This window comes from Eschrichtius robustus, chromosome 5 (genome assembly GCF_028021215.1).
Source record: "Eschrichtius robustus isolate mEscRob2 chromosome 5, mEscRob2.pri, whole genome shotgun sequence".
In the NCBI taxonomy this organism is placed as follows: Eukaryota; Metazoa; Chordata; class Mammalia; order Artiodactyla; family Eschrichtiidae; genus Eschrichtius; species Eschrichtius robustus.
Genome location: NC_090828.1, coordinates 9,930,472 through 9,949,060, shown reverse-complemented (window position 1 = coordinate 9,949,060; position 18,589 = coordinate 9,930,472). Strand labels below are relative to the sequence as shown.

Below are 18,589 nucleotides of genomic sequence, written 5' to 3'. Positions count from 1 at the left end.
TGTTAACTATGGACTTATCTGTGTCTGCACCATGGGAGGGGCCCTTTCAGCTTTGCCAACCCTAGGGCCCAGCACCCAGCTCAGTGCCTGGCATGTAGGATGTGCTTGGCAAATCTTTATCAACTAGAAAACGGAGCATGAGTGAGCACAAAATTCCTGGGCTCCGGTTCAAGGGTCATCCTTTACTACCAGTGTGACTTTGTGCAAGTCACTACCTCTCAGAGCCCCTGGGTTGGCATCTGAACTCCCTGGCAGCAATCAGAACTATGATAATAAAGCACTTTGGCGTTTTCAAAGACCTCTCCCCAAAATCCCATTCGATCCCAAAATGTCCCTGTGAGGGAAGCAGGGTCCTCAGCACACATGTTCACTAGAAAAGGGAAAGGAGGATCGGATGGGGTTGGGGGATTAATGGTTTGTCAGCAGTCAATCAGCCGCTGACCCTGAAGCCCGCCCTTGGCTCTAAGCACAGCCTACAACCAGAGTTAGATGGCAAACGACTAACCCAGGGTGTGGCAAAGCTGTAAGAAACTGCCCAGCGCGCTGTACATTGGGTGACAATTGGTGCCGCTGACTCAGTCATCTGCCTGCCAACGTTTCCAGTTTTCCCATTTGCTTAAGACACTCAAGTGAAGAGGGGAGATGGTCCAGCACATGTAACTCCATCATCATGGTAACCACATCCATCACAAGCACACACAGCTTGGGGATAACCAAAAGAGCCACAGCCACTCGTTCCTGCCCCTGTCCAGGGGAGCAGAAGCCAGGACACAGAATTCACTCCCTTAGCCACTGTTCAGTGTTCAAAATATGAAAGGGTATGAGGCACCTGAGCCCTCGGGTTACCCAGGAGGTCGGTGGCCTTTTATCAACACCCATCCGTACCACTGCCCCACTCCAGCCTCTCAGCCAGGGGCAGTTCAGGTTATTCTGAGTACAGAGATACACGCAGACGCTACATTTAATCTCTTCAAAGGATGTCAGTCTACTCTATGTAGTTGTCAAGGTCACTTCTGTGGATCACGAGCTCACATCCTCCTGATTATTTTAGGGGGGAAAAAAAACACCTCTAATATCATGTTATTCTTACAACATTAAAGGTTTAAAGCAATCCCTTCCATAACATCCCTCCAAGCAGAAATGGGAACAAAACTTCCTCCAAGTACAAAATCATTCCTTGAACACCAGTTCCATAGCTGGGATTATCTGCCTGCTTCTTCAAGGTGAAACTGAAAACAGTACAACTATTTTTTTATTAAAAGTAGCTCTAAAGATGTGGCTTTCCAGGGGATTAGAAGTCTCCAAGATGTTATAAAGTTGATTTAAAGACAAAAACAGGTGGACTTTATGTTGAAATTTTTTTAACGTAAACCAAATGCATAGTCTAAAAAATAGGAATCTTAACAAGGGAAATTTGTCATTAGAAAGAAATTCCATTTTATTATAGTTATTCATTTTCAATGTATAAATGAAAATTGCAGAAATTTTGAGATTATGTTTAATATTCAGACATAATTTCCAAGCTATTCTAGCACAGAGCTTAAAAGGAAAGGACTATCTTATATCTTGTTTTATAAATGGAACAAAATAGGAAGTGTTCTTGAGTAGAGATTTTTCAGAAAATTGAAGTACAAGGTCATCAAATTAATGTATGATTTAACATGGAAAACGTAAGTTATTCCTGGGGTAATAATATTTACCTTCTGGACACTGGCAGGTGAATCCACTGAGATCAGAAATGCAGGTTGCTCCATTTCTGCATGGGTCTAGGATACAATAGTCAATCTTGGATTGGCAAAGCTCTCCAGTATAACCTGAACAAAACAAGACAGACATTTATAAAATATTTTGTCCCAAAACTCTGACGAACCATCCCATAAATTGATGGAGTCAACTGGTACCCATCCAACCAAGGCAGCAGCATTAAGCTAGTCTCCCAGGCAATCCTTGATCTAATTTGGTTTTACAACAAGAAACAATCAGAGCCGTTTAGAATCATAGTTCAAAAGTCATTTGCTTTGCAAAAATCTTTATTGCAGGACTTCCCTGGTGGCGCAGTGATTAAGAATCCACCTGCCAATGCAGGGAACCCGGGTTCGAGCCCTGGTCCGGGAAGATCCCACATGCCGCGGAGCAACTAAGCCTGTGCGCCGCAACTACTGAGCCTGCGCTCTAGAGCCCGCTCGCCACAACTACGGAAGCCTGCGCGCCTAGAGCCCATGCTCCGCAACAAGAGAAGCCACCGCAATGAGAAGCCCACGCACCACAACGAAGAGTAGCCCCCGCTCGCCACAGCTCGAGAAAGCCCGCGCAGCAACGAAGATCCAACCCAGCCAAAAAAAAAAAAAAAAATCTTTATGCAACGAGAGACTTTTTTCAACGTTAGCTCCGAATTTTATTTTGAAATATTAGTCAGAACCTTCAGAAACTGAGCCTGAAGACCACTGTCCTTTCCTTCTGACCTAAGGAAAAACAGGCTCTATAATGTCTTGCTTGACCACTGAGATGACGGCCACTTTCCCAAGGTCATCCCAGTACCTATTAAAAAGAACCACTAGGAAAATTGCCAGGTAAGTATTAAAATTTTTTAACTTTTTATATTTTACAGCTAGAAGACCCTTGGTGTTCAATTCATGCCCTATCCCTTCATTTTAAAGACAAGAAGGTTGAGACACATATAATATGAAGCACATGACTATATGCATCTTAATTCTAATTTGAAGCACAAACCCAACCCAGTAAATTTTCTCGGTGAAGCTAGCCTCCAGTGGTGATTTTTTTTGGGTAATAACATAACCACATATGTGTGATGAGAAAATAAGGACTTGTATCTATGGGAATAGCCATGCAGCTGAGAAGCCTTAAATAAATTCCAAATACTTTGTTAACTTTGAAAACAAAGCCCCTCCAAAAGGCAAGTTTAAAAAATAACATGCAATTATGTTTTTTAGTTTAAAGTGGAAAATGATTATGAAAGAAAATTTGGAAAATACAAGATTTAAAATAGAAAGAGAAAAAAGTTACCCTTAGTTATGTTATTTGAGTGACAGAATTATTAATACTTTGGAGATAATTCCTATCGGAAATGTTTATGCACAGATATTTCCTACAAAATTATAATCATACTCTAACATTTTGTGCTTTCCAGGATGTACATAAAGTACATTAAAAACTTGTCTTTCTGAATTATTTGTTTTGGAAGACTGTCATTAGCACTTGTATTTGCAAAAATAAATCAATGTTAGGAGAGAGATGATTGGCCTGAGCTTCAATGACCTGCCAAACTAGTCTAAGTTACAGACTGTGATCATGGAGGCCATTGTTTGCAATCCTACTCTTCCTTACGGGCTTTAAAACAGTCTAGGGGACTGTAGCTAATTCATGGGTATGAGAAGAGTAAGCTAATCATGTAAACTAAAAATCCAAACACCAGGACAAAAATCTACTCCAAAATTCAGAACAGAATATCTTAATATAACAATTTTATGTTAATATATTTTCAAATAAAATGTCTAAATTCAGAATTATTCACATTTTGTCCATTTAATTTGATCTAGTCTCCTCATACTTCCATATCATCCCTGTGGGTACCTTAAAGAAAATTTCTTGTCACCTATAAAGACTTCATTATGCATCCCTAACTAAAAGAGATTTATTTTGAAAAGATCACTTTTAATGGCCTCCTTAATGAATGTCTGGTCCCATTTACAAATTTAGTTAAACACTCTATGTTTACTAATATCAACAATTTCTTTTTAAGAACCACATTGTCTGATAATACACAAATCTTCCCATGCCTTTAATTTGTTCTTATCTAATAGATCTAAATTGTTGGGTTGTTTTTTTTTTTGCCGCTCTGTGCGGATTGCAGGATCTTCATTCCCTGACCAGGGATTGGATCCGGGCCCCCTGCAGTGGAAGCGCAAAGTCCTAACCACTAGGCAGCCAGGGAATTCCCTAACAGATCTAATATTAAATTAAAACTATAAGCAAGGTGAATCTTCAGTGCTGTTAAATGCTCCAATATCGTACTCAAGTTTAGTAAGATTTCAATCCAAGAGTATAATCCACGTTTGTGATGTGGGGCTGTTAGGGACTGTCATAATGGTTAGGGGGTCACACCGGCATTCCATGGTGGAGATGCTGAAGCCCTGCACTGCCTAAAATGGTCCAGAATAACACAGTTTTCTCAATCAAATGCCAATAGTCCCCTCCAATGAAGAACACTGCTCAAGGATCAGTCACTATACCATTGCTTTCTGTTCCCAAGCTTTAAAAGCATTATATATTTGGGGTTTTTTTGTGTGACTTTTTTTTTTTTTAAGACCTTTAATGGAGTATAATTGCTTTACATTGTTGTGTTAGTTTCTGCTGTATAACAACATGAATCAGCTATACAGATACATATATCCCCATATCCCCTCCCTCTTGCGTTTCCCTCCCACCCTCCCTATCCCACCCCTCTAGGTGGTCACAAAGCACCAAGCTGATCTCCCTGTGCTATGTGGCTGCTTCCCACTATCTATTTTACATTTGGTAGTGTATATATGTCAATTCTACTCTCTCACTTCGTCCCAGCTTACCCCTTCCCCTTCCTGTGTCCTCAAGTCCATTCTCTACGTCTGCATCTTTATTCCTGTCCTGCCCCTAGATTCATCAGAACCATTTTTTTTTTTAGATTCCATATATATGTGTTAGCATATGGTATCTGTTTTTCTCTTTCTGACTTACTTCACTCTGTATGACAGACTCTAGGCCCATCCACCTCACTACAAATAACTCAATTTCATTTCTTTTCATGGCTGAGTAATATTCCATTGTATATAAGTACCACATCTTCCTTATCCATTCATCTGTCAATGGACACTTAGGTCGCTTCCATATCCTGGCTATTGTAAATAGAGCTGCAATGAACACTGTGGTCCATGACTCTTTTTGAATGATGGTTTTCTCAGGGTATATGCCCAGTAGTGGGATTGCTGTGTCATATGGTAGTTCTATTTTTAGTTTTTTAAGGAACCTCCATGCTGTTCTCCATAGTGGCTGTATCAATTTACATTCCCACCACCAGTGCAGGAGGGTTCCCTTTTCTCCACACCCTCTCCAGCATTTATTATCTGTAGATTTTTTGGTGATGGCCATTCTGACTGGTGTGAGGTGATACCTCACTATAGTTTTGATTTGCATTTCTCTAATGATTAGTGATATTGAGCATCCTTTCATGTGTTTGCTGGCAATCTGTATATCTTCTTTGGAGAAATGTCTATTTAAGTCTTCTGCCCATTTTTGGATTGGGTTTTTGTTTTTTTGATATTGAGCTGCATGATCTGCTTGTATATTTTGGAGGTTAATCCTTTGTCAGTTGCTTCATTTGCAAATATTTTCTCCCATTCTGAGGGTTGTCTTTTCGTCTTGTTTATGGTTTCCTTTGCTGTGCAAAAAGCTTTTAAGTTTCGTTAGGTCCCATTTGTTTATTTTTGTTTTTATTTCCATTTCTCTAAGAGGTAGGTCAAAAAGGATCTTGCTGTGATTTATGTCATAGAGTGTTCTGCCTGTGTTTTCCTCTATGAGTTTTATAGTGTCTGGTCTTACCTTTAGGTCTTTAATCCATTTTAGTTTATTCTTGTGCATGGTGTTAGAGAGTGTTCTAATTTCATTCTCTTACATGTAGCTGTCCAGTTTTCCCAGCACCACTTATTGAAGAGGCTGTCTTTTCTCCATTGTATATTCTTGCCTCCATTATCCAAGATAAGGTGACCATAGGTGTGTGGGTTTATCTCTGGGCGTTCTATCCTGTTCCATTGATCTATATTTCTGTTTTTGTCCCAGTACCATACTGTCTTGATTACTGTAGCTTTGTAATATAGTCTGAAATCAGGGAGCCTGATTCCTCCAGCTCCGTTTTTCTTTCTCAAGATTGTAAAAGCATTATATTAAAGATTTTTAAAATATGGAAAACATGGAACTATAAAGAAAAAGGCCCTCTGTAATTAGCTGGACTGCAAAGTATACCCACATTGGCATGTCTATGACTTCAGTATAACTGGAGATGAAAAATAACAGTGGAGGAGTGTGGGAGGGATCAGAGAGAGGCAGAGAGGCAGGGCTGGGGTTGTGGGATGTTGGGGATTACCCAGCATCCTTAGCTGCAGGGGGCCAGTTGGTCAGCTGTGGGCAATAACGAGCCTATGGATCTGCTGAGCCGTAGTTCAGGACCTGATGCTTGTCCACATGGGGCCAGGTATTACTACTGGCCTCAAGCGAGTGGCTAGTTGGAAGTGCCCGGAGTACCACCATTGACTGCATTGCTCTCACTGACCAACTGAGGCCAGCTCTTGGAGAGAAGAGATAGAGGGCAAGGAACCATGAGCACCCTGCATCTGACTCAAAGGGCTCTTAAACACCAGTGAGTCATTTCTTAGACCCTCAGAGAGCAGAGACGTACCTGCAGTTTTCAGACAAATCATTGACATTGAGCTATATGTGATACTCTGAGCTGGATACCTAAGCCTTATAGATCTCCCCTCCTGTGTCTTTTGTTTTTTAATTTGATGTCATTACCACACAGTCAAAACTAAGTGAGGGATTGGTAGGACTTTAAATGAACAAAGACCATTAAAGCTTTGCCTGGGTTCTTCCTTCCACCCTGCAGAAAGCTAGTCCCTTTCTGGTGAATGAAGTAACTATGCCACTCGTGAATAACGTCTCTTTATCCTACCAAAGCAGTGACAGGCACCCAGAGGACCTGGTAGAAGATGGTCAAGCCAGACTGTGATGGCTTCAACAAAGTGGGTGGGAGGGGTAGTAAGTGGTGACCACTGGTGTGTGTCACGGAGGATTTGTTCCAGCACACACACGAATGTATGTATTTCAGGCATTTCAGGCCTTGAAGATCTACACTGTAAGTTCCCAAGGCGAAGGTTGACAAGACACAGAGAAAGGCCTGTGTAAAGACACAGAAGGATGCAGAAAAGATGTGACTGTCATTTACACTTCCCTAAAAATGCACAGCAGTGACAAGCTTCCTTCATTCTGGTTCCCAAATGACAGAAGTCTATACCTAACTACGGAGGCCAATATCAGTAAACATCTCCATTCCTGTCCTTCCAGCTAGCAATATGGTGCCTCCTCATAACCGAACCATAAGCACTCATGGACCGCCTTCCAAATTATCATCACAACCATATGACACCATTCATATTGTCTAGTTCCAGGCATCGCTGCCTTCCACCAGGACTCAAACAATGGTCCCCCGACCCATCTCTTGATGACTACACTTGATTTCTTAAAATCAATTCTACATGGGAGCAGCCAGAGAGATCTTTTTAAGACATAATTTGTATCCTATTACTTTTATATTTAAAACCCTACAGTGGTTTCCCCAAAAGCTTGGAATAAAACCCAAACACTTTACCCCATGGCTAAAAAGCACACCATGACCTGGCCCCTGCCTCCTCATCTTCAATCTCCCCATTGACCACAATGCTGCAGCCTCCTGGGGCCTTGTTCTGTTCCCAGACATGCCCAGCTCCTTTTCAGTCTTTAGCACTGTTTTCATGCTGTGGTCTCAGGACCACACAAGGACATGAGAGGGACGCTGGATACAACACAAGCAGTTATGATCCTGCCCTAGAAAGAGATGTATGGTGCAAATTTTAAACTGTCATGTAATACAGAAATTACTAAGAAGAAAGTTAGCAACTAACTTTAGGAGGGGAGGGGGATGAGATGAACATGCAGCAGAATTTCATCTGGAAAATCAGGAGATAAAGACAAGAGCAGTTAGAGGATTTGGTTCAAGATGGCGAAGTAGAAGGACGTGTGCTCACTCACTCCTGTGAGAGCACCGGAATCACAATTAACTTCTAAACAATCATCGACAGGAAGACACTGGAACTCACCAAAAATGATGCCCCACATCCAAAGAGAGAAGACGCAGTGAGATGGTAGGAGGGGCACAATCACAATAAAATCAAATCCCATAATCGGTGGGTGGGTGACTCACAAACTGGAAAACAATTATACCACAAAAGTCCACTCATTGGAGTGAAGGTTCTGAGCCCCACATCAGGCTTCCCAACCTGGGGGTCCGGCAATGGGAGGAGGAATTCCTAGAGAATCAGACTTTGAAGGCTAGCGGGATTTGATTGCAGGACTTCAACAGGACTGGGGGAAACAGAGACTCCACTGTGAGGGCACACACAAAGTAGTGTGCGCATAAGGAACCAGGGGGTAGGAGCAGTGACCCCATAGGAGACTGAACCAGACCTACCTGCTAGTGTTGGACGGTCTCCTGAACAGGCGGGGTTGGGGGGGGGGTGGCTGTGGCTCACCGTGGGGACAAGGACACTGGCATCAGAAGTTCTGGGAAGTACTACTTGGTATAAGCCCTCCCAGAGTCAACCATTAGCCCCACCAAAGAGCCTGTAGCCTCCAGTGCTGGGTTGCCTCAGGCCAAACAACCAACAGGGAGGCAATTCAGCCCCACATATCAGCAGACAAGTGGATTACAGTTTTACTGAGCTCTGCCCACCATAAGAACACCCAGCTCTACCCACCACCAGTCGCTCCCATCAGGAAGCTTGCACAAGCCTCTTAGATAGCCTCATCCACCAGAGGGCAGGCAGCAGAAGCAAGAAGAACTACAATTCTGCAGCCTGTGGAATGAAAACCACATTCACAGAAAGACAGACAAAATGAAAAGGCAGAGGACTATGTACCAGATGAAGGAACAAGATAAAACCCCAGAAAAACAACTAAATGAAGTGGAGATAGGCAACCTTCCAGAAAAAGAATTCAGAATAATGATAGTGAAGATGATCCAGGACCTTGAAAAAAGAATGGAGGCAAAGATCGAGAAGATGCAAGATATGTTTAACAAAGACCTAGAAGAATTAAAGAACAAACACCTAGAAAAATTAAAGAACAAACAAACAGAGATGAACAATACAATAACTGAAATGAAAACTACACTACAAGGAATCAATAGCAGAATAACTGAGGCAGAAGAACGGATAAGTGACCTGGAAGACAGAATGGTGGAATTCACTGCTATGGAACAGAATAAAGAAAAAAAAAAAGAAAAGAAATGAAGACAGCCCAATAGACCTCTGGGACAATATTAAAAACAACAACATTCGCCTTATAGGAGTCCCAGAAGGAGAAGAGAGAGAGAAAGGACCCGAGAATATATTTGAAGAGATTATAGTCGAAAACTTCCCTAACATGGGAAAGGAAATAGCCACCCAAGTCCAGGAACAACAGAGAGTCCCAGGCAGGATAAATCCAAAGAGAAACATGCCAAGACACATAGTAATCAAACCGACAAAAATTAAAGACAAAGAAAAATTATTAAAAGCAACAAGGGAAAAACGACAAATAACATACAAGGGAATTCCCATAAGGTTAACAGCTGATTTCTCAGCAGAAACTCTACAAGCCAGAAAGCAGTGGCATGATATATTTAAAGTGATGAAAGGGAAGAACCTACAACCAAGATTACTCTACCCGGCAAGGATCTCATTCAGATTCGATGGAGAAATCAAAAGCTTCACAGACAAGCAAAAGCTAAGAGAATGCAGCACCACCAAACCAGCTCTGCAACAAATGCTAAAGGAACTTCTCTAAGTGGGAAACACAAGAGAAGAAAAGGACCTACAAAAACAAACCCATAACAATTAAGAAAATGGTCATAGGAACATACATATCGATAATTACCTTAAATGTGAATGGATTATGCTCCAACCAAAAGACACAGGCTCACTGAATGGATGCAAAAACAAGACCCATCTATATGCTGTCTACAAGAGACCCACTTCAGACCTAGGGACACATACAGACTGAAAGTGAGGGGATGGAAAAAGATATTCCATGCAAATGGAAATCAAAAGAAAGCTGGAGTAGCAATACTCATATCAGATAAAATAGACTTTAAAATAAAGAATGTTACTAGCGACAAGGAAGGACACTACATAATGATCAAGGGATCAATCCAAGAAGAAGATATAACAATTATGAATATATATGCACCCAACATAGGAGCACCTCAGTACATAAGGCAAATGCTAGCAGCTATAAAAGAGGAAAACAACAGTAACACAATAATAGTGGGGGACTTTAACACCTCACTTACACCAATGGACAGATCATCCAGACAGAAAACTAATAAAGAAACACAAGCTTTAAATGACACAATCGACCAGATAGATTTAATTGATATTTGTAGGACATTCCATCCAAAAACAGCAGGTTACACTTTCTTCTCAAGTGTACATGGAACATTCTCCAGGATAGATCATATCTTGGGTCACAAATCAAGCCTCAGCAAATTTAAGAAAATTGAAATCATATCAAACATCCTTTCCAACCACAACACTATTGAGATTAGAAATCAATTACGGGGGAAAAAAACCTTAGAAACACAAGCACATGGAGGGTAAACAATATGTTACTAAATAACCAAGAGATCACTGGAGAAATCAAAGAGGAAATCAAAAAATGCCTAGAGACAAATGACAATGAAAACATGATGATCCAAAACCTATGGGATGCAGCAAAAGCAGTTCTAAGAGGGAAGTTTATAGCAATACAATCCTACCTCAAGAAACAAGAAAAATCTCAAATAAACAATCTAACCTTACACCTAAAGGAACTAGAGAAAGAAGAACAAACAAAACCCAAAGTTAGCAGAAGGAAAGAAATCATAAAGATCAGAGAAAAATAAATGAAGTAGAAAGAAAGAAAACAATAGCAAAGATCAATAAAACTAAAAGCTGGTTCTTTGAGAAGATAAACAAAATTGATAAACCTTTAGCCAGTCATCAAGAAAAAGAGGGAGAGGACTCAATAAAATTAGAAATGAAAAAGGACAAGTTACAACGGACACCACAGAAATACAAAGCATCATGAGAGACTACTACAAGCAGCTCTATGCCAATAAAATGGACAACCTGGAAGAAATGGACAAATTCTTTGAAAGGTATAACCTTCCAAGACTGAACCAGGAAGAAACAGAAAATATGAACTGACCAATCACAAGCACTGAAATTGAAACTGTGATTTAAAATCTTCCAACAAGCAAAAGTCCAGGATCAGATGGCTTCACAGGTGAATTCTATCAAACATTTAGAGAAGAGCTAACACCCATCCTTCTCAAACTCTTCCAAAAAACTGCAGAGGAAGGAACACTCCCAAACACATTCTACAAGGCCACCATCACCCTGATACCAAAACCAGACAAAGATATCGTGAAAAAAGCAAATTGCAGACCAATATCACTGACAAATATAGATGCAAAAATCCTCAGCAAACTACTAGCAAACAGAATCCAGCAACACGTTAAAAGGATCCTACACCACGATCAAGTGGGGTTTATCCCAGGGACGCAAGGATTCTTCAATATATGCAAATCAATCAATGTGATACACCATATTAACAAATTGAAGAAGAAAAACCGTATGATCATCTCAATAGATGCAGAGAAAGCTTTCCACAAAATTCAACACCCATTTATGATTAAAAACTCTCCAGAGAGTGGGCATAGAAGGAACCTACCTCAACATAATAAAGGCCATATATGACAAACCCACGGCAAACATCATTCTCAATGGTGAAGAACTGAAAGCATTTCCTCTAAGATCAGGAATAAGACAAGGATGTCCACTCTTGCCACTATTATTCAACATAGTTTTGGAAGTCCTAGCCACGGCAATCAGAGAAGAAAAAGAAAGGAATATAAATTGGAAAAGAAAAAGTAAAACTGTCACTGTTTGCAGATGATATGAAACTATACATAGAGAATCCTAAAGATGCCACCAGAAAACTACTAGAGCTAAACAATGAATTTGGTAAAGTTGCAGGATACAAAATTAATGCAAAGAAATCTCTTGCATTCCTATACACCAACAATGAAAAATCAGAAAGAGAAATAAGGAAACAATCTCATTCACCACTGCAACAAAAAGAATTAAATATCTAGGAATAAACCTACCTAAGGAGGTAAAAGACATGAACTCAGAAAACTATAAGACACTGATGAAAGAAGTCAAAGATGACACAGACAGATAGAGAGATATAGCATGTTCTTGTATTGGAAGAATCAATATTGTGAAAATGACTCTACTACCTAAAGCAATCTACAGTTTCAATGCAATCCCTATCAAATTACCAATGGCATTTTTTACAGAACTAGAACAAAAATTCTTAAAATCTGTATGGAGACACAAAAGACCCCAAATAGCCAAAGCAATCTTGAGGGAAAAAAAGGAGTTGGAGGAATCAGACTCCCTGACTTCAGACTATACTACAAAGCTACAGTAATCAAGACAATATGGTGCTGTCACAAAAACAGAAATATAGATCAATGGAACAGGATAGAAAGCCCAGAGATAAACCCACGCACCTATGGTCAACTAATCTATGGCAAAGGAGGCAAAGATATACAGTGGAGAAAAGACAGTCTCTTCAATAAGTGGTGCTGGGAAAACTGGACAGCTACATGTAAAAGAATGAAATTAGAACACTCCCTAACACCATACACAAAAATGAACTCAAGATGGATTAAAGACCTAAATTTAAGACCAGACACTATAAAACTCTTAGAGGAAAACACAGGAAGAACACTCTTTGACATAAATCACAAGATCTTTTTTGACCCACCTCCTAGAGTAATGGAAATAAAAACAAAAGTAAACAAATGGGACGTAATGAAACTTAAAAGCTTTTGCACAGCAAAGAAACTATAAACAAGATGAGAAAACCCTCAGAATGGGAGAAAATATCTGCAAACGAATCAATGGACAAAGGATTACTCTCCAAAATATATAAACAGCTCATGCAGCTCAATATTAAAAAAACAACCCAATCAAAAAATGGGCAGAAGACCTAAATAGACATTTCTCCAAAGAAGACATACAGATGGCCGAGAGGCACATGAAAAGCTGCTGAACATCACTAATTACTAGAGAAATGCAAATCAAAACTACAGTGAGGTTATCACCTCACACCGGTTAGAATGGGTATCATCAGAAAATCTACAAACAACAAATGCTGGAGAGGGTGTGGAGAAAAGGGAACCCTCCTGCACTGGTGGTGGGAATGTAAATTGATACAGCCACTATAGAGAACAGTATGGAGGTTCCTTAAAAAACTAAAAATAGAATTACCATATGACCCAGCAATCCCACTACTGGGCATATACCCAGAGAAAACCGTAATTCAAAAAGACACACGCACCCCAATGTTCATTGCAGCACTATTTACAATAGCCAGGTCATGTAAGCAACCTAAATGTCCATCGACAGATGAATGGATAAAGAAGATGTGGTACATACATACAATGGAATATTACTCAGCCATAAAAAGGAATGAAATTTGGGTCATTTGTAGAGACACGGGTGGACTCAGAGACTGTCATACAGAGTGAAGTAAGTCAGAAAGAGAAAAACAAATATCGTATATTAACGCATATATGTGGAATCTAGAAAAACAGCACAGATGAACCGGTTTGCAAGGCAGAAATAGAGACACAGATGTAGAGAACAAAAGTATGGACACTGAGGGGGGAAAGCAGGGTGGGGGTGGGGTGGTGGGATGAATTGGGAGATTGGGATTGACATGTATACACTAATATGTATAAAATAGATAACTAATAAGAAACTGCTGTATAAATAAAATAAAATAATTTTTTTTTTTTAAAAAGCAGTTAAAACTGAATTACATAAAGGAGAGGAGGACCTAACAGAATAACATTAAAGTCACCCCTAGAACCAATTAGGGAGATGAACAAATGTCTTAGGGGAGGTAAAGAAATGTAAAATCCAGCTAAGCAGAGAAGGAGTTAGCTACAATCTTAGTGGGGGTTACAAACAAAATCGGAACCATTAGGTCAAGATGTCTCTTGAACCCAAGGACTGTGCATTGTGAAATCAGCCCCATTTGGAGAGTCCAGACCACAGCTGACCGTAGATGGAGATAGTAAGGAAAAGGATGGCCCCTGTGTGTTCATCACTGGTATGAGAATTGCCCTGGATGCCCAGGTCTTGTAAGACGGCCGAAAATCTCTCTCCCAGAAACAACCTTGGTCCTCTGAGCTCCAGATCTAATTCATTTGGGTCAAGAAGTGCAATTAGCTAGAGATAATAAAGCTCTTCCCTTAGTGGGACGAGTCTTGTAACCCAGAAAGAGATGGAGCCAAATAAGGAGATGGCGCTACAATGACAGATCTGAGCCCTGGGATTGTCACTTGGCATCTGGGTTAGGCTGACCTGAGCGTGTTTGTGTGCAAAGAAGGTGTCACGATGGAGAAAGTGTGGTGCATGAGCACAATTATCAGACCTAGGATTCCAATTAAAACGTTTAGTTGAGAAATTGATTTTTTTAAATGAATTTTAAGTTGAAAGACAGGGTTAAGGCAACACACATTGTGATATTTGACAGGGCTTGAGAATCACTATAATTTCTTAGTTTAATTCTTACAAGGAAACCAACACAAAAGGTAATTTCAGATAGTCCTCCCTGTGTGTAATAGCCACTCTAGGATATCAAAATGTACTTACACTACTGCACTGTACACTTAAAAATGGTTACAATGGTAAGTTTTATGTTATGTTTATTTTCCCAAAATTTAAAAATAGTTAAAATTGCAAATTTTATGCATTGTATATTTTACCACAATTTAAAAATACATTAAAACTTCTGGAAGAACTCTAATAAGAGAAAAAAAAAAAAAAAACACCCCAGCCCTAGTGGCCCACCATCACTTTGCATCGGCTGTTCCCTCTGACCCTGCGCCCTTCCATGGCCACCCCGTCCCATTAGGCAGGTCTCCACTCAGAAATCACCTGCTCAGATCTTGTGCCTCTTTCCCTCCCTTATACTTCATCTTAGCACTTCCCTCTACTCAACAACACACACATCTACTGGTTACCTCCCCACCTAGAAGGTGATCCCATGGGATCAAGGCTTCGTCCCTGGAGCCTCCCGTGGTCCCCCCAGGGTTCCTGCATGCTCCATTACAACATATTTATCATTACCTGAAATGATATTTCTTTTTTGGTTCCCTTTGGAGACCATAAACTCCCTGAGAATCAAGACTTTGTCTTGTTAATCACTGAATCCTTAGCACTTAAACATTTCCTGGCACAAATGAACTAACTTGCTTAAAGCTTTTCCCCTAACATCAGTTATATCTTTCAAGTTAGATTTAGCTTCTCCCTAAGCAATAATACCCAGAACAGCATGGGCGAAATGTGCTAGTTACTCTTCTTCCTAATGCCCATGAAAGTAAATGCATAGCTATTAAAATAAAAATTTTTTATCTCAAAAATGTGCTATCGAAAATCACCTTGTGCTCTGCAGTGGTCTGAATTCCAATCTGGGAAAACACAATGGAGCAGTTGCCCTGCTGAAGGGCCCCTCCTTCCCCTGCTCCCTCAGCCAGACTGCCATGGGTGGAACTAGGCTGACCCTCTTCTGAATTTCAGTCTTGCTTCTCCAACTAGCATTCAGCACCTTCGACAGTTCCCTGCAATAGGCATCAACAGATCTGAAATAGAATTCCTTTCTCCTGCCAAAGCCCCTATCCAAGTTTAATTCCTTAGGTCAGTGGTTCTGCACCAGGTGACTCTCTCCCCAGGGAACATTTGACAACGTCTGGAGACATTGTTTATTGTCACACCCCTGGGGATGCTTCTGGCCTCTAGTGCATAGAAGTCAGGGACGCTGCTAAACATCCTACAGTGCACAAGACAGTTCCCTAATCCAGCCCAAAATATCCCTAACGTCAGAGTTGAGAAACCCCAGTTTAGGTCAATGAGACCTTGGTCCTTCAGACTAAAAACCCTTGCTTTTATCCCAATGCCTCTTATCTGCCCTTAAACAGATGCTGATCCTTTACAAAACGGAAACAACACCTTCAGAACATTTTGAAAAATCAGAATCCTTAGAAATATTTATAACTCCTAGCAAGTTAAAGACCATTTTAAAATAAATTGACTCTAAAAGCTTTAAGGTACTGAAGAATTTATAATTGTGATAGTCAATTCACAAGTAAAATAATTGTTTTTCAAAAACAGATGTTATGGGACTTGCTGATCTCTTAGGGAATCACAGAGGTTTTATTGTCTCTTTGGAGAACATTCTCATATAACAAAAAAGATATAAGTAAAATTGTGCCTCGGGATACACAGGTCTTTCAAAGACATATGGGACAATTGAGAAAGCTCTAGACTGAGGCTTAGTGCTTTTAAAGCAGTCTGACCATGAGAAATGGTGTCAGATGAAATAAAGTGCATGTGCTAGTGAGTGAAGCCTGCCAGATGGAGAAGATGACTTGACACCTTTAAGGAAATGCATTGAACCAAATCATTCATTCAATGGGTGCATTACCGGATTACCTTTGGTCTAATGTAGCCTGGGAGTATTTAATTTTACACTCTTTTGTATTTAAGTATAAAATACGATTAAAATTTATCAGTGTATATAAAGAGAAAAAATAGCTATGTTTCCCTGTGAATATCAGAATGGTTTGGAGAAAACCACATCCTAGTGGTGTCTCTTGATTGATAGCAATATAACAAAAAAACTATATCCCTCAACACCCCCAAGTCACTATGTACTGGTTGTACTCTTCAAATGAAGGTAAACCTTCCAGAGTTCAATGGCAAATTACATGAAGTGTAAACAAAGTTGGCTAAATGAGTCAAGGCAATCGATCAGTTGTTTTTCTAAACATTCTCTGAAACAATTGTTTTTGTGTATGATCTTTACTTTATGATTTCTCTCCTGAAACAAAAAGTCACTTTAACTCTGTGAGGTAGAATCTAATTGTTTCTTTGCATAGCTGTCCTGAAAGCTTCCAAGGTGGGAATTGCGGTGAGAGCTATTTTTAATATTCCTGGTCTTTTAATAGCCTGGCCTGTGCAGTGAGGAGAAGCGCTGGATTTGTACTGAAAGCCTGATGCCACCGACAGAGCCCACCAGCCTCGGCTCTCACCCTGGGGGGATCAGAGCAGACGGCGGGGGCCTCAGCTGCTGCTGTAGAGATGAAGTGCCTAATATTAGCACACTGAAGCAAGTAATAAACAGCCAGAATCTGTGCGCCATCAAGACATTCAATCTCAGAGGAATCCAATTTCAAAGTAGGAAGGCAGAAATTATTTAACAGAAAAAATTTAAAAAACTAGTAAGATCTGCTGGCAGGGGAAAAACAAACACATGTGAGCAAATGCAAACATCATTTTAAAACCAAAGGCAAAAAAAGGAAGATATAGGAAGCCCATCTGCAGAAGGCAATCAATAAAATATAATTAAAATGGGAATATGCGATAAAAAGCATGAAAGAAAGCTGACATTCAGCAGCTTTAGAAAAATTAACCTCGAGGTTAGGAGGAAAAAAACAAGTAACCACATCTAATAAGCACAGAGGCAAGAGGCACAGTGGAAAGGACCGTGGTTTGGAGAGTCAGAGGTCTGGGATGGTGAAGCAATGAACAGCTGAGCGAGAGCATCAGTGGATTGACTTTGACCTTCATTCCCCTCATGGGTGAACTGGAGATAATGATCACACCTGGCCCCCAAGAGAGTTGTAATGAATGAGATCAACCCCAAACGGCAGGAGCCATTTCTTTCAAGTGCACCCTTGAATCCAAAATAGCTTGCACCATGCCTGGCGCATTGTAGGTGGCTCGATATTTTTGAATGAATGAATAACTTAGGATTTTCACACTGCCAAGCATTATGCCAATATTGTCTGATCTCTCAGTTTTTAACAGGCAGTTGAGAGCAGTGGTTCTCCAAGTGTGGTCCCCAGAGCACCACCTGGAAACTTACCATAAATGCAAATTCACCAGCATCATCCCAGACCTACAGAATCAGAGACTCTGGGGGTAGACCCAGCAATCTGAGTTTTAAGAAGCCCTCCAGGTGATTCTGACACAAGGTCCATGCTACAGTTTGAGAACCACTGATCTGGAAAACCAGCAGCAAACATTTTCTTTTAATATTAATATTATTCATTTAAGAGTTACACATCTCATGCAGATAACAAAGGAAAAAGATCAGAGCGTGAAAGTCAAATACAATTCCACATCAAAAAGCCTTTATTGGCTGCATGTTGACACATGTTTTTTCTTTTCATAAGTGGGAGAGCCCCTAGGCTCAATTACTGTACCTGTCACTGCACAGCTTCCAGATCTACTTTCCTATTCTTTAAGAGCATGTGTTGGTGATTTCTGTCCCCAGCCCCAAGCACAGAGCCAGGGACACTGTGGGTACTCATTACAAAGTAATTAATGACTGCATAAGCACCATGCATTGCTATTTTTAAATAATCTCTTTCATTCCAGTTCCCTAGAACCCAAATAAGAAGTATTAATTGAGATATTAATACAGGCCAGACTATATATGACACCTGTGTCTCCTAATCTAGTGATTACAATGGGGGAGAGATTTCAAGAAAGATCCTTTCATTAAGTATGTTCTGAGAATTGAAATCAGAAGGGAGAAGACATTAAATTAATCAAAAACTTATACCATGGGGCAGACAAGGTAAGGAATTGCCTTAAAGATATTTATCAGTTGAATTCTAAGC

At 40.3% G+C, this 18,589-nt stretch overlaps 1 protein-coding gene across 1 annotated transcript in view; it reads right to left on the bottom strand.

Annotated features, from left to right (window-relative positions):
* DNER (delta/notch like EGF repeat containing) overlaps positions 1–18,589 on the bottom strand; it is a 332,382-nt gene that overhangs the window by 105,700 nt on the left and 208,093 nt on the right. The window contains exon 7 of the mRNA XM_068543746.1: positions 1,701–1,814. Coding sequence (XP_068399847.1) covers positions 1,701–1,814 — 114 coding nt within the window. The remainder of the gene's footprint in view (positions 1–1,700; positions 1,815–18,589) is intronic.